The 24,775-nt window shown below is 46.0% G+C and overlaps 2 protein-coding genes across 3 annotated transcripts in view; one reads left to right on the top strand and one right to left on the bottom strand.

The window, feature by feature from the left end:
- IKZF3 (IKAROS family zinc finger 3) overlaps window positions 1-24,775 on the bottom strand; it is a 571,204-nt gene that overhangs the window by 141,238 nt on the left and 405,191 nt on the right. The gene's annotated exons all lie outside the window — the stretch shown is intronic.
- LOC138521724 (uncharacterized) overlaps window positions 1-24,775 on the top strand; it is a 249,845-nt gene that overhangs the window by 23,559 nt on the left and 201,511 nt on the right. The window contains exon 2 of one of the 2 annotated variants that reach the window (XM_069634765.1): window positions 8,954-9,035. The exons of the other annotated variant lie outside the window; for it this stretch is intronic. Within the exon in view, the coding sequence (XP_069490866.1) occupies window positions 8,954-9,035 (82 nt within the window). The remainder of the gene's footprint in view (window positions 1-8,953; window positions 9,036-24,775) is intronic. 2 annotated transcript variants of the gene reach the window in all.

Below are 24,775 nucleotides of genomic sequence, written 5' to 3' on the forward strand. Positions count from 1 at the left end.
GGTCCAGTAAAGGGATCTTGTAATTAGGCGCTAAGTGTTTAACGGCGCCGCAGCCTTTTACGGCGCCGTTAAACACTTAGCGCCTGGGTCGTAATGAGGCCCATTGAGCAGGAGTGAGACTGGAAACCAACTAGCCCTTCACAAGAAACGGAATTCCAAATGGTTGTCATGTCTTTATATCCTTGGTGACCTGTGTCAAAGGACGGGTTCAAAATAAGAGAGAATTATGGCAATGAAGGAATGGATAAAGGTCCTCATACCAATCATAGTCTTATTTATGGACTTTACTAGATTGAATACTGTCCATATATTGGGTGCTCAATGCCAAATTCATCCCTTCAGGATTCCATCACGTTATAGTTGCACTACAGGTTTGACAATCAGGTATGAATTTGACTTTTTTACTCAACATGCAAAACATGTTTAAAAATACCTAACTATGTGTGAATAGTTAGTAATGAATTCATTTGTTTACCCTTAGATGGTACAACTGGATGCCGTCCCTAACTTTTCTACTTGCTGCAGCGTGCCTGCAGATCACGATGTGGGCTTTTTTCAAACATTTTTTTCTGTGAAATCCCCCCAGTAGCGTTGGGTAAGGCTCTTTCTGGACTAATCAAATTATTGGTCTCTTTGTCATATTAAAATTAAATGTTTTATTACCCTGGTGACTGAACTCAATTCACCAAGAAGTATATAGAAATTTCATTCACGAATTCTGAACACACTTTTCTTCTTTTTTACTTGTCTGCTTCCCCGTAGGGACTACCACTCCATATTCTGCCCCGAGGAAGGTGGTTTTTGAGATTGATGGCTTACAGGTGGACCGCCGAAACGTAACCAGGTCTATGCTAGTTGGGACTTTTCTCTGTTCCTGGAACTGACCGCCTTTTAGACCGCACTAAACATCAGTTATTGTAAAAGTTTACGTACGCATACCTGCTAATTGATACTATTGTTAAAATGAATTTATTTATTATTTACATTCTGATAGTTTTTTGTCTTTTTATTGATTGGCTTTTTCATTATTTGCATCATTTTGAATTATGGTAATGCATTTATTCATCACTTTGTATTCCTATTGTTGATTTTTAAGATTGTGCATTTTTCTGTTTTCAATCACTTATTCTGTTCATCCAATTCATGTAATTTATTTCTCTTTGTTAAAACTATTATTGACTGTGTATTTTTTTCAAATATTCGGTTTATTTCATTTAAATAAAATACAGTATTGATTGTTAACACTAGCTTTAGTCTTTCTTATTTACTTCTTACTGATTGAGCTCTGTGCCCCAAGGATAACCAAAGTAGGATATCTTTTGATACCAAATGTGAGTAAGAATTGAAATTCAGGATTCAGTTTTGAATTTACTTTATACAGCTTTTTGGATCACTTGTTTATTACCTCATACCAATCATAGCCTTGTATCAAGGGAGGGACCCTCCTAATCAATCAATGAGAGATGGAGATTGAGAAATTGCTGATGAACCCCAGATGTCACCAGGAACAAAAGCTGAGGTGTCACCTCGGCTTCTACCGATACAGCGGGTGATAAAGCCAAGAGACTAGGAGCATGGATCTCAAAAAGGCTCAAGCCATTCATGAAGTAAAGCGGCTAGGCATGCCTACAAGGCCCCTTCAAGGTATTCACAAAACAAAATGACGTTTAGAACTGTTCACCCCGCTGATAAAACGAAAAAGGCTAGCTGTGCCTCTAAATATGAATTAAGATGCTCACAAAGAGGCTAGGTGTATGCCTCTGAGAACTGTTCAAATTGCTGGGAAGGTAAAGAGGATACTTGTGTGCCTCAGAGCATATCAAGCGACGGGCAAAGCCAAGAGAGTAGCGGTAAGCCTCGGAGACTGCATTTTTCCTATGATAAAACATTTATTTATTTTAATTTATGATAACGCACCAAATGGCCTCAAGTCGACCATAAAACAAACAAGGCAGGACAACAGGTACTGAGCTTCAGAGGGAAGAGAAAGAGTGTTTAGGTTGAAGGTGTGTTGAAAAGAAAAGTTTCAGCCTCTTTTTAAATTCAGTGATAGTTTGGATTATTTTTTTAGTTCGAACGAGATGTTGTTCCACGTAGCAGGGGCCCAAACATCAAAGCTTGTCCCCCGTACCTGGCCAGGCGGAATCTGGGCTGATGATGGTAAGCCTCTGAGAGACTGTGATCAAATATAAAGCCACAATACATTGATAGGGTGGGGGAAAACTGGATTATGAAAATGTTTAATGAACTCTTTGATTACTTTGCTGGCTTATAGTAATGCACAGCCAGTGCTAACTTCCATGTTTAACAAGTGCCTTTTTCCATTATTGTGTAGCCCTATGTTCTAAAGCGCATTTCCTAACTCAGAAGGCTTTCTCGCCTAATACCTAGAGATGCTCACTTCCACAGTTGTCGCCTCTGACATGGTTCTCTTTTGGCATTTATAACATGTTTTAAGAGTGCCGCTTTCCTAGGCAGGATGGCTTCAGCAGACTGAAGTTGTCATATTAAGCAGGCTTGCATGCCCAGTGCTGTGGGTGAACTGAATAAGTAGCTTACATAGCACAACCAGAATGTATCACTGTTTGCTTTCCATCCTGATTATGCTTTCCTGAGCGGGAGAATGCAGCCTCTGCCTAAGACTTATATGCTGAGACACTATTCTTTCAGCTGAAACTTTGTTTCTTAACGATACCATGCCTAAGACCTCCCTCTTGTGACGAATCTCGCGATGTCGTCCCGGTTTCCCTAGGGATAACACCTTCTCATGTGGCCACAGTACAGAAGACCCCCTAAGGGTGGTAATATGAGGGAGGATCACATAGGGAGGGAGTTCCCCTATGGACTTCAGGACGATATTCCAAAGAGAACATGGTATCCCCCCCTACCCATCGGATGTTGACACCCAGGACCCAACACCCCAATCCTCTATATCTTATTGTTATGTTGAAATAGACAAACCTTGTATGATCAATAGGGATGTTCGTAACTACCCCCTCTAATTCTGACTCAAAGTACTGGGACGAGGAATAGGGCCAGAGCGATGAGAATAGGAACCAAGCTATGCACTCTGGTTGTTGGACCAATCCTATTGGTACCGGGACATTCAAAACTACAGAGCATAGGAAATCATGGAGTCTTCTTCCTCTCGATGCAGATCGAGGGACCAGAGAGCTGCAGGCAGAAAGGCTCAGGGAGGCGGCGTGTCAGAACCCTGAACGTGTCTCCCTAGCTAGCGCCCGGGGATCTGTAATCCAGGTGGCCAGGACACGGCCATCGCTATTGGTTCCAGTTCCTGGGGGTAGACCAGTGAGGGAGGATCACCTGGATGAGGGGGTCTTCGGGGAGTGGGACACAGACGGGTGAGATGCAGTATCCCTTTCAACACCTTTTCCCCATCCTACCACGTAGGACATTCAAAACCACTGCCCCCCCCTCAACCTTTTCCGACACACACACACTTTCATACGACACACAAGAGAATGCACTAACACCAGGGCATTTACCTGACATTTCCAAATACAAGGGTTAGGCAAAGTCAGGCAATTGATCAGAATCACACACACCTGACGGCCCTTTCCCTTCCCCACAGGGATAAAAGGTGGAGCAAGGAAGCACAATACGAGCAAGGCAAACCGCACAACGAGACAGCTATCCAGGTTCGGCAGTTCAAGAGGAGTAGAAAGGCAGCAAACATCGAGATGCTGACGAGGAGAGACACAAACGTGCCCTTTTCGACAAAACCCAGCAAAACCTCTGCAGAAGGAATGGTAAGACCGAGGACAATAGCCCAAGTGTGTTGCAGCAGATGTCAACGGTACACACAGGGTATTGATGCTGATAAACCGGAGCGAGGGAGACTCCTGATACCGTGGTACTGGCCTTGACTCCAGCTACAAGGAAAGCCAGGCGGTTCATCACAGCGGGTGAGTCGAGCGAAGAACCGATAAGAACCGGGCTGTGGTGAATGAAAGTCGCAAAGTGGCAGAACAAAAGAAGTTCAAAGAACTGTAAGATTGTAAAAGTGAGACCAGCTGCAGAAGGGGACCAGCACCACGTGGGTGCTGCTCCGAGAAACTCTGGTCGATCCCCATCTGAGTAAAACTAGATACCAGAAGACCGTAGGGGAGCTGCCGAGATAGGTCAAAGTGGTCATACAGGAGGTCAAGCACAATCCCCATGCAGTCGAAAGCCTTTGACCTAAGAACTATAATGAAAGCAAGGGAAGTGAATCCTGCCACATGACAAAGCAAGGGAAGTGAATCCTGCTAACATTGAAAGTAAATGTGAAGTTGGCAAGAGTGAACACGGAAGAGGGATGCTGACAAGCAAGGGGCAAAGTCTAACGTCCCAAGAAACAGTGTATTGACAAACGTGAACACAGCCGAGGGATGTCCACTGGAACTGGTTAAAAAGACATTAAGATTTGTGAATGAAGAACAAGCCATAGTGAACCCGGAGGAGGGAGGCTGAAAGCAAAGAGGCGTCATCGCCCGGAAGAGGGGGACCCAGGAGTGAGGAATCCTCACCCAAGGTAAAACCAGGAAACAAACTTTCAATTTTGTTGAAGGAACTTTTGTTTTGTTACTGAATACGTCAGGCCCTCGAAGGCAAGAGACTTTCAAGACAAACGAGACTGGGCAAATCAACGGCCCTGATAGCTGCAAGTGGAACTGTCGTCTCGTGCTGGGGAAGCTCGAGAGTGTACTGTGCTCCAAGATCCCACTTTACCCCGTGCTCAAAATGTGGGCAAGGAAGATCCAAGCTACCGCATCCTGACATATTATTTGGGAAGACTTTCTTCTTTTCTTGAAAACCATATCACACGCTTTTTGTATTAGTTTTAAGGTTTGGCAATCAGTTTCTTACTATAGGCCCTTTTTTATTTGACACAACGCCACTAGGACTGTCTTATTTTCATTTCATGGTTGACGCTTGCTCACATCTTAGATTTAGGTTTAGATTAGGCGTTTTTCCAACCTGCATACAGATCAATAAACACCTTTGAACTTTGACCACTTGTGTCTGTCTTTACTGTTGCCACCATGAATTCCTTACAGGCATCCCGACGAGAGCCACTTTCCGAGAAGCTTCTGCTGCGCAACGGTCAAATCGCTAGGACAGAGCCTTCCCGCTGGCCGAGCAGACTAGGAATCTTGAGAAATGCTACCAGAGTACAGAACAAAGCCGCAGAGCCGAACACAGGCTGCAAGAGACCCGAAAGCAGCCACGGGAAGCGGGTGAGCCCAGAGAAAGGAGTTGGGACACCAGGGTGCAGCATGGGGACTCACAGGAGATGAGAAGCTGGGTCAGAAACCCATTCCCTCATGTTGAAGAGGAGAGATCTTTGTGACAGTACTTGCATTAGAAAGCAAAATTTGCAAAAAGCAGAAAGGCAAGATATTGAAATTATGTGAGACTGTGAATGTTAGTAAAGTCCTGGCAGGAGAGTATACCAAGCAAGAAGATTAAGAGTCTGGGGACCCGCACCCAAGCGTATGAAAGAGAGTAACCCGGGTCATGGCAGGAGCATACAAGGCAAGAAGATTGTAAGTCTGGGACTCTCACCCAATTTTGTGTTATATGCCTGGAAAGCAGGGGAAGAGAGCTGTACCCACTGGTCGTGTGGCGAACGTGGAAAGCCAGTAGAAGAGGAACTACCTCTTGGTCTTGTGAATATTTGTGCATCTGGTATCCAGGTGAAGGGAAGAAGTACATCTGAAACACCAAGAGTGACAAAACAAACTCTTGGTCTTGTGAACATTGGTGCATCTGAAATCCAGCGGAAGGGAGGCTGTATCCTGGTATTAATTGTGAGTTTTGAAGCATCAAGAGTGACAAGACAACCTCTTGACTTTGTAAAGATTTATGCTAATGATAACCGGAGGAAGAGAGGCAGTACTCTGGTGTTGATTGGGGGTTGGAAAAACCAAGAGAAGGAGAACTACCTCTTATGTTCTGAACATTGCGGCAGAAGGGAAGAAGCCTGTGCCTCTACTACTGGTTGAAGAACGTTTGTGTTTTGAAACTGTGAACTTTACTTTCCCCCTTTTGCTACACCTGGAGCAGTGAAACGAACACTGGACATTACTCAGAGGAAGGGTGTCATTCCTCTGCAGGTAGGAGTCACAGTTTTTCCTTTGCATAACGGTTAGAAATAGGTGTTTTGGACTCAGGACAGTGGACTATTGTTTTGATGGACATTCTGACAGTTTCCTTAGTTTGTTGTAATGCAGGGAAGCCCCTCTTAGATTTAGGGAAAGGTTGGCTTTTCCTTTTTCTGTTTATTAAAAAGCCTATCCGCCATTAACATGCCACGACTGTGTCTGCATCCTGCTTCTGACTCTTTAAACTCTCCATTGAAACGCATGTGTGCTCTAACATATAAAACCAAATGCGAGGAGAAGGCGGTTGCTGTGTCGAGTCTCATTTGTCGACTTTGTATTCACACTCTTCTCTATCCTAGTACGGGAGCTGTAGTAGGCTTTGTTTCCTCTGAATATGTGCCTTGTCTTTGACTCTTTCCTAACCGTCTCTTGTAAGCTGAATACAGCTCTGTATTGTGGGCAGCGTAACAGGGGAGATAGTTTGTGAATCAGCAGTCACATGAATTCGACCAACACCTACAGGTGTCACTGCAATTTCTGTAACGTGGTGCAGGGTTGGGTGTCCCCATCCTAGGCCTCTGAATAGGTGTTCCAGAGCGATCAGCTATAAGCCAAACCTGCCCGCCAGCCATGCCTTGGTGCAAACGGAGTTAGGTAGGGACCTGGTTCTGCAATAAGCCATCCCTTCTCCCAACACTTGCGAGAATTGGTTCAGATCAGTGTAGAGAAGTGGCACTTCCTCCTCAAGGAAGTCCAATTCACTTTATGTTTACACATTACTCGTCCCGAAGCCTGTAAGTTTCTGGATAAAACGTACGGGGGTGCATTTGACTTAGACAAAATAACAAACCTGCGCAAGGCATTAGAGAAGAAAGGTGCACGAATACACCAACAGCAATGGGATAACTATCTAGACTGGAATACCGAAGATACTAAAAGACAGCCCTGATTGATGTCGAAAATAAAAAGTCGAATGACAAAAATGTCGAAAAAAAATGTCGAAAAAAAAGTTGAATCTATTAATTTTTTATTTATATGTATTTTTTGGGTTTGGTAAGTATAAAAAATGGGTAAAATAAAAAAAAGGGGCGGTTGGGGGTGGAACCCCCCCATTTAAAAAAAAACATATGGAAAAAAAAAATTCCACTTTCTTTTCGACTTTTTTTTTCTACATTATGACTTTCGACATTTTTGTTTTCGAGCAAATGACTATAAACCCTAAAGACTGAGTCCTCCAACCTACTTGTTCCTGCCCATAAAATTGGGTACATCTGCCCTATCATCAAAGGCATGCCCCCGCCGAGAGAATCCCTTGAGGACATTCTGGGCTCTTACAATCCAGCCATATTAAACCCTGCACCAGGTTCTCAGCCAAGCAGTCCTGGTTCTATGGCTAGTCTGGATTTCACCCAATCATTGTTCTATCAACAGTCCACCCTGCTAAGTCCCATGACTGGCCACACTCAGCTGCACTTCATGCATAGGCCTCCAATCTCCTTGAATCACCATCTACCACCAATTCCCAGATCTCTGAAGGGTTCCCAGGATCCCCTGCAACTACCAGCACTACCAACATTAGTGCATTCCCACTCATGCAACTTTCTGGAAGAAGAGATACATTGGTCGAAGTACGCGTACCAGGGAGTGCCACCAACCTGTTTAATATTGTTCAGAAATTGCTTAAAATACAGGTTGACCCTGTCAAGTTCCAAGAGGAACTACAGGTCATTATAGACTGCTACCGTCCCACGTGTGCGGATCTTAATTAATTTCTGATACCTTTACTCAGCTAAATGTGCGTTCCAACTGACTGACTAGCCGAAGAACCACTTGCTGGTTGGCTAAAGGCATTCACCGATAGGCTGGTACAAACTATTGTTGAACTTAGTCCCCAGAAGGCGGATTGGTCAAACATCAACGCTTGTAAACAGGCAAAGGGTGAAATTTCTACGGAATATCTTGAGCGCCTAAAACAATGCTTTGAACAATATTCTGGAATCATTGATGCATCTGTCAAAGCTCCCCAGGCTGTGGTGGCACAATTTGTTATGCAGTTACAGCTGAAGGTATCCAACGGTATGAAATCAGTCTTATTAGGCTGGGAGGGAAAGAACTTGACTGAGGTTTGTACAGCATTTTCATGAGAAGATCAAAAGACAGAAATAAAATACTTAAGCCAAGCCTATGGCATTACAGACACAACAATTGCAACCTTAGCTGGGAAGCGGAGGGTTCTGGCATTTGCCCAGGGAGACAGGGACCGGAAAGGAGGACAGGGGCTCTTCAGCCACACAAACTAGAGCCAGAGTAACAAGAGACATCACATGAATGCTTACAGTGACCAGTGCAATTTTTGTAAAGCGTTTGGGCACTGGAAAGCAGGCTGCAAAATGACGGTCGAGGCAGTCAGCCAACTGTCCCGATAGAATTGTCTGTGCCCCCGGATCCACCACCACAGAATGATTGTTAGAATTGCGTCCAAAACTTGTTGCACCACTCATACAGTTTAATCCTGCTGCACCCTATGTTGATTGTACCATTGCTGGTCAAAAGGTATCATGTTTGGTTGACACTGGAGCATCACGCTCTGCACTAAAGGCTTCCACATTTCTGCATGTTGTGCACTCTGATGAAATTGACATTGCTGTTGGGATTGGAGATACGCTGATACTGCACGCTGTGTCTCCCAAGCTTATGGTCACATTGGGTCCTACTTCAGATAAGCATGCTTTCCTGTGGAGTCCCTGTTCCTTTGTTAATTTGTATGGTTTGGATTTGTTATGCAAGTTGAGTTGCTCCTTTTACTGTTCCTCTGATGGCATATTCCTTGACATCCCTTCCAACAGAGAACATAAGGTTTTGGCTGTGCTACAGGAGATACCCCATTGGAACTGTGGTGACCAAGCCAGCGTTTCCTTGCTGCAGCAGGTAAAGAGGTCCACCATTTTATAGAAGACTTGAGGGCAGTTAATGCTGCTGTCCTGAGATCCTTTCCTGCGGTCCCCAATCCAGCTACCATTATGTCTTGTATCCCAGCGTCAGCCACCTACTTTACTGTTGTAGATTTGTGCTCTGCTTTTTCTCTATCCTGATCCACCCTGACAGTCAATACCTGTTTCCATTTACCTTTTACCTATAAATCTGTGCAGTACATGTTCGCATGACTTCCTGTGGGGTATGCCAAGTGTCCCACATTGATTTTCCAAATCCTGAAGGAGGATCTGGACTCTTTAGTGTTCCAATGAGGGTCCACACTAGTGCAGTATGTAGATGGTCTGTTCCTAGCCGTATTGCAGCGATCCAGAAAGCTCCAAAGCCCCAAGCCAGGAAGCAAATGAGAGGGTTCCACAGAATGGTCAGTTACTTCCATAGTGGGCCCGAGTGTATGCCACCACAGAGAAAATCCTTCAGACCCTCACAAACGATTCGACCCCAAGACCTCTGCCATGGTCCCAGGATGCTGAAGATGCTTTTGCCACCATAAAGCAAACACTTGTAACAGCCTCAGCTTTGGGTCTGCCTGATTTTGATAAGCAATTAGTATTGTATTGCGATGAGTGTGTGTGAGATATTCGCATAAGGAGTGTTAAAAAAGTTGCATTTGTTATAAGCATCCGTCCGTGTCACACCACAGTGTAGCCCTAGACCCAGTAGTGGATGGACTGCCAGTTTGCTTGCAGGTTGTTTCTGCTGCCGCTCTGTTGATAGACAAGGCTGCATTATTGGTACAAGGGCACCCTGTCACAGTTTCTGTACCCCACTCTGTATTGGCCCTGCTGCTTAAGCGAAAAGATGCAACATGTGTCTAATTCCCGCCTCACCAAGTATGAAAAACTGCGTATATCTGCTGCGAATGTTACAATGAACTTTTTTCCTGCCTTGAACTCTGCCTCTCTGTTACCAACCCGGCAGGATGGGGAACCACATGACCTCCTAACTGTTGTGGAAACACTTATGTAGCCCTGTGCTGATCTGCTAGATGTCCCACTGCAGAACCCCGACTTGATACTCTTCGTGGATGGCTCTTGTCTGCGTAGCCAGGGGACTGGAGAGCTTGTCTCTGCTTACTCTGCATGTACACCCCATGGAGTCCACCAGGCTTATCGATCGCCCACTGCTAAGTCTTCCCAGGTTGCAGAACTTGTCACCCGCACACAAGCATGTACCCTGGCACAGAGTAGATCAACCATGGTTTACACTGACTCCATGTATGCTCACAGTGTTGGACACACTTTTGATATCCTATGAAAACAGAGTGGGGACTTGACATCCACCAGTAACCTTATACTGAATGGAAAATATGTGTCAGCCCTATTGCATGTGTTAATGCTCCCATCCACTGTGGTCATCGTTAAATGCAAGGGACATGATCCCTCTCAGTTCTTCACTGCCCAAGGAAATACCCTAGCAGATATTCCAGCTTGTACAGCAGCGTTAAATGGGGCCCTGGATCCTTACAATACTATTGTTTGTTTGGAGTCCAACATTCACTGATTGCCTCCCTTTCCAGCCTGGCCATACCCCAAAAGCCAAGCTCCCGAAGCAGAAAAGGTGAACTGGACTCAGCGGAAATGTAATTTAGGGAGAGATTCTTGAGACGGCCCACCTGGTGGCCCCCAAGGTACTCCTCCCCTATCTGGCCTGAGAGGCCTACAGCATTGCTCACTCAGGTAAAAATGACATAATTAGTACAGTGAACCGAGAATGGATTGCCCCTAGTTTTGCGTCAATAGCACTGGATTATTGTGAAAGATGTGCCACATGTTCAATTCATAATGTTGGGCGTAGCTGCCTCCACGTCCAGTACCAGGGGATTCTTTCTTCAACATGCAGATAGAATTCGTGCAGCTCCCCACATGCATGATTTTCTCATATTGCCTCATAACTGTTGGTGTTTTCTGGGTGGGTTGAAGCTTATCTCTGCAGGAGGGTGGATGCTGTCACAGTTGTCATGGACCGCACCAGATACAGCTGACCATGCACACAGCAGTGAAGTGTTCCGGTATAACGTCCTGGGTACATGCTACCCACTGCCGCAAAGTCCCCGCACCTGCCAAAGGCACTACCTCAACTTTATCTTATCTTCTGTGGCCACATCCTGGCACCACCGTGACCATCGACTCCTCCATTAGTGGCACCACCTCCAACCTGCCAGTGCCAGCCCAACCAAGCACTATGGGCCTTCCACAGGCATCACCGGAGAGAGAGACCTCTGCTCTGCGTGCACCAGTACCCCCAGCTACTGAGCCAAGATCCCCAACTCTGCAACATATTCACCCTTGTTTGATCACTGCAGGAGCTGCTGCTCAAACTCCTGCAGCAAGCGATCAAAGCACTGCAGGGAACGACCCTGATTCAGGCTCTGCTCCTTGCCTACCACCTCCAGCAACTAATACCACTGGATCTTTCAACTCAGGCCCGGGAAGATATGCCCCACGATCCCGCAGGGGGCCAGTAACCCAGGGCCGAATACCAGTCAGCACGCCTACTCACACCTGGATTTGACCACTCGCCGACGATGAATCAACCTGATGTGGTAGTACACTGGCACAAAGTGGAAGCTGCTACCACTTATATGCCAGTGCCTGCTGGGTTTGAACCCTGTTGTCACCTCCTGGTCATCTTCTTTGCCTAATGACCAATGTAAGCTTTTTTCTCTGTTATTTTGGATATTTCTAGCTTCAACGTTTAGCAAGGAGTGGACGACCACTGCCACAAACACTGAACTGCGAGAACATATGCTCAGCATCTAGTGCATGTGGAAATCTTTTGAACACTGACGTTTGCCCTGGTGCCGAACTGCCGATCAGTGTGTCTTGAACTGAAAGGATTTTTGCAGACTGCAGCGTATGCCCAGCCTCCCCAGATGAACTTTATCCCCTGCCACGAATTTTGATAGTGCAACACAAGTCACTGTGACAAATCCTGTGGTACTGTCAATTCTTTGGATGCGGGAGCCCCTTTCCATGAGGCCAGGGAGGTGAGGCCGCTACCCGATAGACCCCCTCGGAGTGGTACTCAGCGGGAGGATCTGATGGGGAGGGAGGACCCCGTTGAGATTAGTGACCACTTCGGGAGAACTTGGTATCCCTTTGATCCTCCACCTTCCCTCAAAAACCTTCTCTTACACACCCATCAGATGCCCCAATTTACTTTTGCTATACATCTCAGGTGGAGACCACTGGCAAAGAAAACTCCCATAAGGTATCCAATGGTAGCACTGGGATGAGCTATGAAGATCAATGCCGAGAACCAACACACGCGGTCCAGTCGTTCGATTGTACCAGTTGGCTCAAAACAGGATACGGAATGGAACAATGGCGTCATCTACCTCTCGGCACAGACCAGGCACTCAGCAGGCTACGTGAAGGAGATCAGACCAGAGAAGCAAATGTAGTAGGGGAAAGTAGAGCGTATCCAAAGATCCCACAAAGCACAAGGCTTCCTGCAGAAAGGGAAAGTACACTCATCGGGAGCAGTGATTGACAGAGCACAGGAAACCCACCGTCGGGCTGCTGGAAAGGCTCGTGGGACACCAGAGAAATCTCTGGGTAGCTAGAGAAGCCCCAGAAGACTGAGGGAGACAGCAGGAACACAACCGGAGAGCAGCCGCCAGCACCCTGCAGGTACTAGGGTAGCTGAGGCCAGGGTTGGAGAGGCCCATAGAACATGAGAAATGCTAAATGAAATAAGGGCTAACATATGCAAAATATGTTGACACATAGCAGCATAGCAAAGGGGGTCTGGGACTGTAAGGAACTCATGGTGGCAACAGTTAAGACAGACACAAGTGATCACAGTTCAAGGGTGAAAAACGCCTAACCTAAACCTACATCTAAGATGGGAGCAAACGCTGACTATCAAATGAACAATAAGGCAGTCCTTGTGGCGTCTTGTCAAAATAAATGGCCTATACTAAGAAAAACCTATTGCCAAAACCTTACAACTATATATAGAAAGAGTGAGGGTTTCAATAAAGAAAAGAAATACTCCAATAATACGTCAGGATGTGATTGCCAGAGGCCTCCCTTCCCCATGTTTTCAGCACGGGACAAGGTGTGACCTTGGAGCACAGCACACGCTCTGGCTTTCTGAGCACGAGCCGACAGTTCCGTTCCAGCTATCAGGTTCTTTTTCGATGGTAAAGTCTCTTTTCATAAAAAAGTCTGTTCCCTTCGAGGCCTGATATATTCCACAACAAACAAACAAAAGTAATTTTCCACATTTCACGTTAGGTGATGGCTGACCCCTCAAACTGTTCTTTATCCATATCAGAACCTTCGGTGGCTGAGTCGTCTGCTTCCGAGGGTCTAATAGTTCCAAAAGCAACGAAACAAAACAACAATCAAAAGTTCCTTTCGGATTCCACTCAAGGTGAGGATTCGTCACCCATGGGCCCTCTTCCGGGCGCAGACCCCTTTCGAATATTTGTCTTGGCTCTTAGCCTCCCTCTTCTGGGTTCACTTTGGCTTTGCACAAATACAGTTTACCTTTGAACTTTTTAGCAGTTTTAATGTCTTTTCAAACAATTCTCGTGGACATCCCTCTGCCGGGTTCACTTTTGTCAACACACTGTTTCTTGGGACTTTAGATTTTGCTCCTCTCGATTGGCATCCCTTCGCCGGGTTCACTCTTGCCGTTTTCCGATATAAAGTTTGTGTACTAACTTTTCACCATGCGGAATTCACTTCCCTTGCTTTCTCAACAGTTTGTCGGTCAAAGACCTTTGATTGTACAGGGATTTTGCTAGACGTCCTGTATGACCACTTTGACCTGTCTTGGCGGCTTTCCTACGGCCTTTCTGGTATCTGTAGTCGTAATCAACATGGGATCGACCAAGGTTTCAAGGCAGCGCCCATGTGGTGCCGGTTCCCTCTACTGCTGGTCTTACCTTAACACTTTTACAGTTCTTTGAACTCTTCTCCATATACCAATTAACGACTTTCATTCAACGCAGCCCAGTTCTTATCGGTTCTCCCTTCGACTCACCGGCTGTGATGAACCGCTTGGCTTTCCTTGGATTTGGAGTCAAGGCCCGTACCACGGTAGCAGGAGTTTCCCTCACCCCGGCTTATCAGCATAGGCACGATCCGTGTACCGTTGACATCTGCTGCAAGACAAGTGGGCTATTGTCCACAGCCTTACGATTCCCTTTGCTGAGGTTTTGCAGGTCTAAGTCGGAAAGGGCAAGGTCACGTCTCTCCTTGTCAGCCTCTCGATATTTGCTGCCTTTCTCCTGCTTTTGAACTGCCGGGTCTGGATAGCTGTCTCGTATTGCTGTCTGCCTCGCTCTACCTGTACTCTTGTGCTCCACCTTTTATCCCTATGGTGAAAGGAAAGGGCCATCAGGTGTGTGTGATTCTGGTTAATGCCCTGACTATGCCTGACATTTGTGTCGGGACATGTCAGGTAAACAGTTCCTGGGTTGGTCTGTCGTCTTCCACGGGGTAAAAAGGGATTTGTGTCAAAACATGGGTTTCTGTCATGGGAAATTAAATCCTTCGTCCTATGGGGGTTGGTAAATTTAGAAGAGTGGGATTGGTAGGGTGTGTGGAGCAAACGAAAATGGTCAGGATTATTATCACGAAATAAACAAAGGGGTTTGTGGGAATGGTAGTGTTTTATCTGAGCAGGTTGGAAATGATAATCAGAGGGACTGGATTGGTGGGGTTTTGCCAAGGTAAATTGGGTGCTCAGGAAAAAATAATCATAGGAACGTGAAGGCGAATGATTGGGAGTATCTGAGTCAAAGGCAGGATAGCAGTGATTCTGGGAGGTGTGTTTTGGAGTACAAAGGGTGTTGGGTTCCTAGGGTATCCATCAGATATGGAGGGGTCGTTGGATTTGGTAATTTCAGAGGTGTAGGGGTGATGCGATTCTAGTAAGGGAGCTTTATTGGGAGGAAGGGAGACAGATGTGCTACAACCTACAAAGGTTTTAGGGATCTTGTCCTCATACCTTCATCCCAGGTAGAATAGCGCATCTCACCTGGGGTATTTCCCTGAGCATAACCCCGGCTCCCCTACCCAGGTGATCCTCCCTCGCTCGTCCACCCCCAGGGTTGGGATCTGAGAGCGCCAGCTCTCCCCTGGCCTCCCCGAGGTCTACTTGGAAGTATACCCTTAGGTTTCTCACAGGACCCACACTGGGAAAACATATCCCAAAGAAATTAAGAGGAAATACAAACTTTGTATGTACAGTTCAAATTCGCAGATCTTGGCAGGGGAGTAAACCAAGGCTATGGCATCAAAAAATAACAGATAAAGAGAACAGTGAGTTTGACCAAGCAAAGATGGTTTTGGTGCCCCATCCAGTGACAAAGAGAAAAAAAAACCTTACATGCACAAGTGACACTCAGAGGCCTTGGCAGGAGAGTAAACCAAGGCTGTGGGTGGAAGTGAAACCAGAGAGAGAGAGATGGTGAGGACAAGATCGTTGACTACCCCACTTGGCAGGAGAGTGGACCAAGAAGGGGGTATTGAGAAAACAGGGTCAGGAACCCTCAAGATAGCCTGAGAGAGTGAGCCATGTCATTCTGTCTCGTCGCAGTACCGTGGGAGCCTGGTCTACTCACAAAGGGCCTGGAACCCTCAGGACGGCTTTAAAAAGTTGTCCAGACCATTCTTCCTTGTCACAGAGCCTGGGAGGCATGTCTGCCAAACATAGATAAGGACATATCCTGAGCATTGAGTAGACAGAAATCACTTTGGATAAAGTTATAATGACTCTGGAAAGTTAGAATGGCTATGGGGAAAGGGAAGCAAACCCTTGAGTCTTGTGGAACTTTAGTTTGCTTTTATACACCTTTTCTACACCTTTGTTTTGGACTGCAAAGTTGGGCTGCTGGTCATCAGTCAAAAGACATTTGCCCTGTCACATTATATTATGTTTAGCTTGTGGGGGGTAAGTTAGAATTTGAACACAGGACCGGGAACTTTACTTTGGACATTCTGACACACACAGTTTCATTAGCTAGTTTTGTTGAGGCAAGGAAACCCCTCTTAGAGGCAGGCTAGTTAGGATTTCCTCCAGCCCACCTGCCCCCCATTTTTGTTGTTATTAAAAGTATTCACTAATCAACATGCCACCCTTGTGTGTCCACCTCTTACTTCCAGACCCTCAAATAAGATTCTATGGATTTCAAAGGGTCTGCCCCTGATATGTGCAATGTCTGGTTATTTGACTACTGTTGTTGTTATTGTTGGTTTATTGATTCAATACTGTCTCACTGTGGTTGTTGCTTTCGGAACTACATGTCATGAACACAATAGTCATTCTGCTCACCCCTTCAGATCACAGTGAGGATACATACCTGCATCTCACGTGTCAGTATGCCTGAGTCTTCAATGTCACTGATTGTTGTTGGGTATGTGCACATCTACTGCGTTACTTGTCCTCCAAGTTCCCCTTAGACCTTATTCCATTCAACCGAGAGGGGAGGTGGGTGTGCCTGGATTTTAAGATGGTCACCCGATCCCCAGGCTCTGGAATCTGTAGCAATTCACATTCCCGGAGGGGGTTTACTGGTCCTCCAAATTTCCAACCCCAGACCAGATACGCAGGAAAACAGCAGTACTTTACATTTCACCTCAGGCTACTGGTCACAAGAGGGGTACACTATTCATGGGAATCCGTAAGTGTCACTGTTAGATTTCCTGTTAACTTTCCACCAACTCCATTGTAGGCATCAATAATGTCACATTTGCCTTTGATCCTAATTTTTCCTTTGCCAAATCCAGGTACGCCACTTATTCCGGGACCTATTTCATCTGTGGGGACAAAGCCTATTCCTGGTTGCCCATTAATTGGGGAGGATGCTGTTAAATCGGATATGCCCTACTTGCTGACCAGTATACCCACACCTTCCCAACACAGCCCCACCCGAAAAGAAGCACAGCTTGGGAAGGGTTTATTACTGGGATGGGTTAACTTATACCAGCCCTTGGGGGTCAAGGTAAATCGGGTCCGCCTGACCTGACTATCTTGTCTGATAAAGGATATGGCAAATGCCACTGCATCCTCCCTGACACTTCTGCCCCTTGAGTAAATAGCCATCCGAACAATGGTTCTCCAGAACTGGATGGCGCTGGACACCCTCTTAACCTCACAAGGAGAGGTCTGCACAATCTTGAAGAGCGAGTGCTGTACTTACATACCCAGTTATGCCAGCAACATCTCTGACATTGTGTCACACATCTGTAGTACCATGAGTCACCTCCAGATCAGCCCTGAGTCCACCTGGACCTTTAGTTCCTGGATACTTCATCAGCCATATCCTAGTCATAATCCTAGTACTAATCCTGAGCTTGTCCTGCTTTGTGATGAGTTGTAAATGTCTCTACTATCGTGCCGGCGGCCATTGCTCAGAGACTCCCCAGACCCTAAGGTGTTTTACTGACAGACTACAGAAGAAGTAAAATGTTATGACTTGCCAGAGTGTAATATCTGTTCACCGAAGGATACAATGGATGAGACTGGAGTGAAGGTTTCATAGGAGGGATTTGTGAGGGGGGAACTGGATTATGAAAATCAATAATGAACTCTGATTTCTTTGCTGCCGTATATAATAATCAACAGCCAATGCTAACTTTCATGTTTAACAAGGGCCTTATTGCCATTGCAACGTGAGCCCTATGTTGTAATGTGCATGTCCTAACTCGAAAGGCTTTATCACCTAATACCTACAGATGCTTCTTTCCACAGTTCTCGCCTCTGACGTTTTTCCATTTTGGCATATAGAAACATGTTTTAGAGTAACGCTTTTCTAGGCACGGTGGCTTTAGCAGGCAGAAGTTATCATATAGAAAGCAGGTTTGCATGCCCAGAACTGTTCGTGAATTGAAAAAGTAGATTGCACAGCACAATCCAAATGTATCACTGTTTGCCTTTCATCCTGATTATGCTTTTCTGACCGTGAGAACACAGCCTCTGCCGAAGACTTGTATGCTGAAACACTGTTCTTTCACCTGAAACATTGTTGCTTAACAATCTCATGCCATGGGTGAGACCGCCGTCTCCATTGAAACACATGTGTGCTCTCGCATATAAAGCCTGATTTGTGGAGAAGAAGGGGGTTGTTGCGCCGAGTCTTGTTTGTCGTTGGGCTGTTGTATTGTCCAGAATTTCCTGGCTTTGCTGACTGCTAAAGTCGTTCAGCAATCCACTGGAAGAGTCTGTGGTTATCTTTCCACGACAATGGAAAGCCCTTGAGTGAGCTTTTAGTGAAACACCTTAAGAAAAAAAGTAGCCTGACAAATAGAAAAGAATTCCCTACTTTCCTAGTCTAAGTTCAAGTTTCTTGACAGCGATTCATCGCAATATACTCAGGTGCTGTAAATGCCTATATGTCCTTGAAGGGTTAACTGAACTTCGGCTTCGAGTAAGTATTTGGCCGAATTACAGCAGAAAAAAAGTTATTCGCTCAGGCCAACTCATTTCTTGCTATTCGGCTCACACTTATACTTTGTCTTCACATGTGAATGCAGTATAACAGCTCAGCAAGGCATGTATGGAGTGCAGATTGCAGAAGAAAATGGAATTCAATATTGAGAGCATTCCTGATGAAATATTTGACTGAAGCACATCTTAATATATTGGAGAGAAATAGAGGCAGGCATGGTTTGCTCCGGTGGTTAATGCCTATGGCGAAGATTTAAGACTTCATAACAAATAGTTGAGACAAGAAGGGCTGAGTAAGTTTGTTACATATCAAGCAATGTGACATGCCATCACCTAACAAGCCTCTTAGAGAATCTTCATGTGGGGAACTCTCTTCAGTTTCCCTGTGGGCCAGCCTACCAAAGGTGGGATATGGGGGGATTGTTGTGAGCCTTCTACATGTGACATACCCAGAGAGTTATATCACATTGATGAAATTTGTAGGAGAGGAGGATGCTTGGCAATGGGAAGACTTCCCAACAAGTCAGCTGCCTTTTCTAGCTCAAAAGGGCTGCGGACGAGTCTGTTATATGTCAGGCAATGCAAGGTGTTGGCCATGCTCCCCCAACTAATATTGTCTTCCGTTGAATAACATTAAAGGCCAGACTGCATCAACAGGAAAAGCGTAAGACATGAGCAACATTTTGGGTGGATAGAAAACACTGTATTTGCTTGTGCTGTGGGGTGGTGAGTTGTAGATTAAGAGGCATAGGAAAAGTCAGAGACTTATATCTTCTAGTGAGGCGGGTACCTGGTTGGAGGGTTTGGCTAGATTCAGTCACATGTCCTCCTCCTCCATATCAGCCTGTCTGGAAGAGTCCTCTCGCTTGTTTGGTCTAGAGGGAGGAAGACCTCTCTTTAAAAATCATAGGGAGTTGGGGTCCTCTCACCTCACTTACACCCTCGGCATGCATCCTGCACAAGTGGAATGCAACATTTTATACATTTCTATGCGAGCTGTAAAGAAGATTTGAAACTCACTTTCTACCCAAGGCACCTTGCAACTTGCAATAGATTGCAATGTGCACAATTCCCAATGGCAAATGCAAACTGTGTATCCATTTTGTTCATTGAAACCTTTGTGAAGCTTGCAGCTTTCAGTAGTACTAGTTTTCAATATGCGACATCCGTCCGTACATTTAGTCTCTGATTTTTTGTTCATCTGTGCTTTTTTACTTGTACACCTTAAATAACAATGATAAAGCCTGGTACGGCCCAGGGCCTGCCCAACTCGAAGATAAGGTTAACTTGTACAATGCCAGGAGAAGTCTCCAGCTTAGGGATAGCTACCAGATCGTAGCACCCCGTTTTAAAACAAAAAAAGTATCATGTCACTCCTTTCCTTTCAGGTCTTGGTTGCTAAGCTTTGGAATACCTTGTTATTAGAGGTTCACAGGACCACGCATCTTTTGACCTTTCGTAAGCAATGAAAACAATCCAATTCCAGTAATTCTCCTCTCACCTTGTTCATCATGCCTCCTAGAGATGTCATACCGTTGGATCATAAGCACTATGAAAAGATAAATCCTCAAATTAAAAACAAATCAAAATAACTACACGAGGTCCAAAGAGAAAGGCCAGTCAGTATAATGGGATTCACTACCCAAAACTCTTTCTTCCCAAGCAGAGACTATGTCGACCACAGCTGCATAAGTAGACATACCAGTCACCCTGCTTTTACTACAGCAGATCGCAGCTTCCTCATAATATGTACTGGTGGGGGGAGTCGAACAGCGAAATTCCATCACAACTGGCGGCTGATATCAGAAGATGTATGCGTTTAGAAAACAGTACTAGGGTTCTGACTAGTTTTGTAAGACATGTGTAGAAGCATTCCCCCATCCCTATTAATCCCTTTAATGAGAGGATTGAGCTCTGGTGGGAAGGGAGGTGGCGGGCCTTGCCCATAAGAAGGCCAGTGTGAAATCTACTTTGCTCCTTTGAGATTTCCCGAGAACCACGTCTTAGATGACAGGAAGGGGAAAGTGAGACCCGTCACCAATTTGGAGGCCATCAATGTGTCGCTAGTTTATCGTCACTTCAAGATGTAAGGCATGGTGGCACTGATGGCAAAATAACAAGATTATCCCCGGCAGAGAACTTCTTAAGTCCTAGCTGCTCCTGTGAGACACCATAGAATGTGATAATTCAGCCTACTTCAGCTCACTGCGCTCTTCTGGAGTCTACAGAGGTGAACCCGGTGGTGTGGAAGCCAGCTTTCCTTATTCCCAAAGTGGGTAGTATTACTGTGGAGAAAGGGATTGCGGATTTGATAGAGGTTATTACAAGCCTACATTATTTAATCCTGCAGGGGTCTGCTCAGCCAGTGGAAGATAAAGAATACAAGTACATGCGCGGCAATCATCGAAGGACCATCACGTAGTAGGAGCAGGTTAACAGAGCCCAGTGATCATTACAGGGTGTCTGAGAAGCGAGGGGAAAACCTGGGACATGCTGGAGTGCTAGGTAAATGGAGGAACGAGTTGGACAGATGTCATTAGGCAGCAGGTATGAAAAGCAGGGCTTTTGAAACCCCCAGAGAATTCCTGGCAACATGCCAGAAAGAATAGTACAGTGTTCCGGTGATTATAGAGTGGCACTTAACAGAAGAGCGGTAAATCATTGAGCCGTGGCCCACTACCTCCTATCAGCTGAGCTGAGCAGGGGGACATTAAGCAGAAAGGAAAAGCAGTAAGATAGGAAGGAAACAAGCAATTCACTGCTCTTGGGCACTCCACTTTGAAGGTACCAGAATCATGCATATCACAAAATGAAGAACCTTGGAGTGTGGGGTATGATTCAAAGTCTTCATTGCATTTCTCTCTATAAGAGAAAAAACATTTCCACCACGCTCCCACATCTGCAACTTGAATACACTTAGGGATTGGTTACATTGCTCTCTAAAGTGGTTGTTATTGAAAGGGTGCATTGGGAGCTAGAAAGGCACACACCGCCTGCAGACAACAAGCATCCCATCATTGCTAAGGTCCTCAACTACAGGGACAGTGACGCAGTACTCGGAGTGTCAAGAGAGCTAGGGGAGATAAGGCATGTAAATGCGAAGAAACGCTTTTACCCTGATTTCACTTTTGCTATGCATGGTCTAGGAAGTAGTTCACTCACTAGTGTCCAACAAGGGCTGCAGCAGCGAGGAGTCAAGCATGCCATGTCATGCCATGCAACAACCAAGCTGAACGTCATACAGGGGGAGGAGGCCATTTTCTACCAATACTAAACTGGACTACATTGAAAGCTTACTCCTGAAGTCAAGAAACAAGTAAATGTCGCCCAGAATGCAGAGGGAATGCACTAAACAGATTTCAGGTTTCAAAGCGGAGAAATAAGGAAGAGGAATGGGGACCACCGGCCGGGACAGCAGTGAGTAGTCGGACCTCGGAATCCTGGGAGTCTCAGCCCAGCTCTAAAATAGGTTAAACACCAATGATGTGGACCAAGACTTCTTCTGGCGTTGGTGGGGGGCTCAAGAGGTGAGGTAGCTGAGCGTCTGAAGAGAATGGCTGAGTGCTAAGGTGTGTGGTGGGCTATGTGGAGCGGTTGGGTGGACGTGTGAACCTCAGGGTAAGGGTAGTAAGGGAGAGTAAGGGAGAATTAGGGTGATGCAGGTTGTGCTAGGGTGGTTGGGGGATTCAGGTGAAATCAGCCATGACTGCATAGCACATAGTGTGAGTACCGATGATTTGCTTTTTAAGATGGCATTCAGCTGATGGGGAAAGGGAGTGAAAATGAGCCCTCTGTGTGGCTGGTATGGCAGGTCGGAAGAAGGACACAGACACTCGGATGATATTTCCAATGTGTGTTTATTAAGGAATAAGACTTATTTTTCCCTGCGACTGCAGGGTATTCCCTACCTATTTTACCAATTAAGATGCTTGATATGTCCAAAAGCAATCCGTCCGCTATTCGAAACTAGCCCTAACTGACCCTATTAATATTCCAAACATACTCCCTTCTCCTGATGATTGCTTCTTGCAGTTGTCTTATTTCTTTCTCTCGTTAACATGTAATTTTTAAATAGTTTCTCGTTAATTTCTTCATCAATACATAGTTCTCTCAAGATACTGTTGGTTTTTCTCTCCTCTTTAGAGATATCTTGCTTTAACCTTTGTCGAACATTTAAATGCTGGTCAATGGGATTTGAGTAACCTTGGAAAGTATATTTACCTGTGTGGGCCTTGCTCTCTCGACAATTATAGATCAGCTCTTTCCAGCCTGGAGTCTTTTTTATATTATTTATCTTTGGGGGTTCACTGTGTTTTCTCTCTGTTTTCCCTATATTCCACTCTTTCCTTATTGAATAATGGGATAGTTCCCCTCTTCCCAAGGTAGTGATCCCCAAGCGCTATTGGTTTCCTTCGCAAGGTCTTCCGTGATTTTCTTTCTCACATTAACACAGTTGAAGTTCATTAGTTTTTGTTTCAAGTGTTTGTCACTCATTTTGGGATGAGTATCTTTGATTACATAACAAGTCCCTTTTGACCTCCCAGTTTTCCTGTTTTCCCAGTTACGTTCAGAGCTCCAGCGGAATGTCTCTGAGGCCCGTATTGGCTCGGGACCTTTTCTTTTGTTCCTCTGCTGTTCCTCTGCTGTTCTCTTTCTTCTTCACAGGGTCTGGGTACATCAATGGATAACCGAACCATCTGCTGCACTTGTGGTGTCAGCGTAGTTGGATGGGTGGTCTACCCACCATGAACTCCTTGTGGTCACACCACCACTGAGGCTTGGGCTCCCGTCACCCCGGTTTCTACCTTCTTGCACACGCTGGGCTTCTAGTGTCTCCTTCTGCCATTCGGAGCCGGCCTGCTTGTCGCAAGCGCTACCTCTCCCTTTTGATCCGCCTCCATCAGTTGTTACGCGTCCAGCGTGCCTCCCCTGCCTGCCTTTGCATTCCGCTCTCTCGCCTTCATTCCGCATGCACTTTGCCTTCAACGTACTCGTCCCAGTTAATTGGAGTTCCTCATTTAAAGGGGCAATTTCCTTTTCTTCCTTATAATGGTGTAGGTTAGTTTTCTCTTCAGTCAAGTCTCGGGACTTGAAACCATTTGGCATTTTAGATAGTCCCATATATGCCATCGTGTGAGATGGTCTAGGAAGTTCCTCACAGGAACGGGATTCCTTGTCTCCTAAGGGGGAGTCTCTCCCAGTGAGGTCTATCTTGCCTCTACTCCTAGGGAGGGTATTGTGGAGCAGGCTCACCTGCCTAGCCTCACGGGTAAAGGGGGGGGTTCTCCCTTGGGGAGAAGGGACAAATTCCTTCGATTAGTCACACTGGCCAGAAACACCTGGCAACCCCAAACAAAAGCAGAACCTGGGGCGCTGACCTCAGCTTGGGGAAATAAAATAGTAGATTGGAGTGGTGTGGCAGGGGGGGCAATGACAATCTTGCCCAATGAGAGGCAAGACTTATGTTGGTCCCTGGACTGGGGGGGGGAGGTGGGCAGGAAGAGCGCTGGAGAGCATGTAGGGGATCAAGGAAGGGAAAGAGGGACAAGTAAGCTTAGTTGTGTAGATAGCAGGGGAGATTGGTGGGGGGTAGAAGACTGCAAGTAGTGATAGAGCACTCAGAGGGTAAATAACTGAATCAGCTAGCATAGGCCTGTATCTTTCGTTGGAGGATGCAAGTGGACCCACCACATGACGGCAACTCCCCTAGTAGGTTCCCCCCTTAGATTTAGACACTGATGTGTGGTCCTCCATGTTGGGGGCCGAATATGACAGGGGTTATAGTCCGGGAAGAGTTATGGTAGAGGAGGGGAGGGCACTGGGTAACATGCATATGGGGGGACGGGGCAGTTGCTAGTCGATCCCTGAGAATTAGGTACTGTGAATCAGGGGGATTTAATACCCCCAGGGAAAAACATGCAGAGCAGTCCCAAATACCAGAGGGTGCTGAGAAGTGGGATAGGGCAGAGTGGCTCTGCAGGCTCACATGGACACATAGGGGTTGCATAGGGTTGGGGTTAGGACATGCTCCTGTTGGAGACAAAGGGGTGGTAGGGATGCATTAGACTGATTGGATGAGTTGGTTGTGAGGGCTGAATGTCTTGGGACAGCAGGAGGTAAAGGAAACAGGTTTGAGTGGCTACAGCTTGCCCGATACCCGAGTAGCACTGGGAGTGGACGAACACATTGCTTGCCCTTGCTTTACCATAAAAGAGGCTTCCATGTCATCTAGACGTGCAGCTGGGTGGGGTGAACTCAAAGGTCTGCTG

The sequence above is a fragment of the Ambystoma mexicanum genome, chromosome 13, assembly GCF_040938575.1.
Source record: "Ambystoma mexicanum isolate Mex_15411 chromosome 13, UKY_AmexF1_1, whole genome shotgun sequence".
NCBI lineage: Eukaryota > Metazoa > Chordata > Amphibia > Caudata > Ambystomatidae > Ambystoma > Ambystoma mexicanum.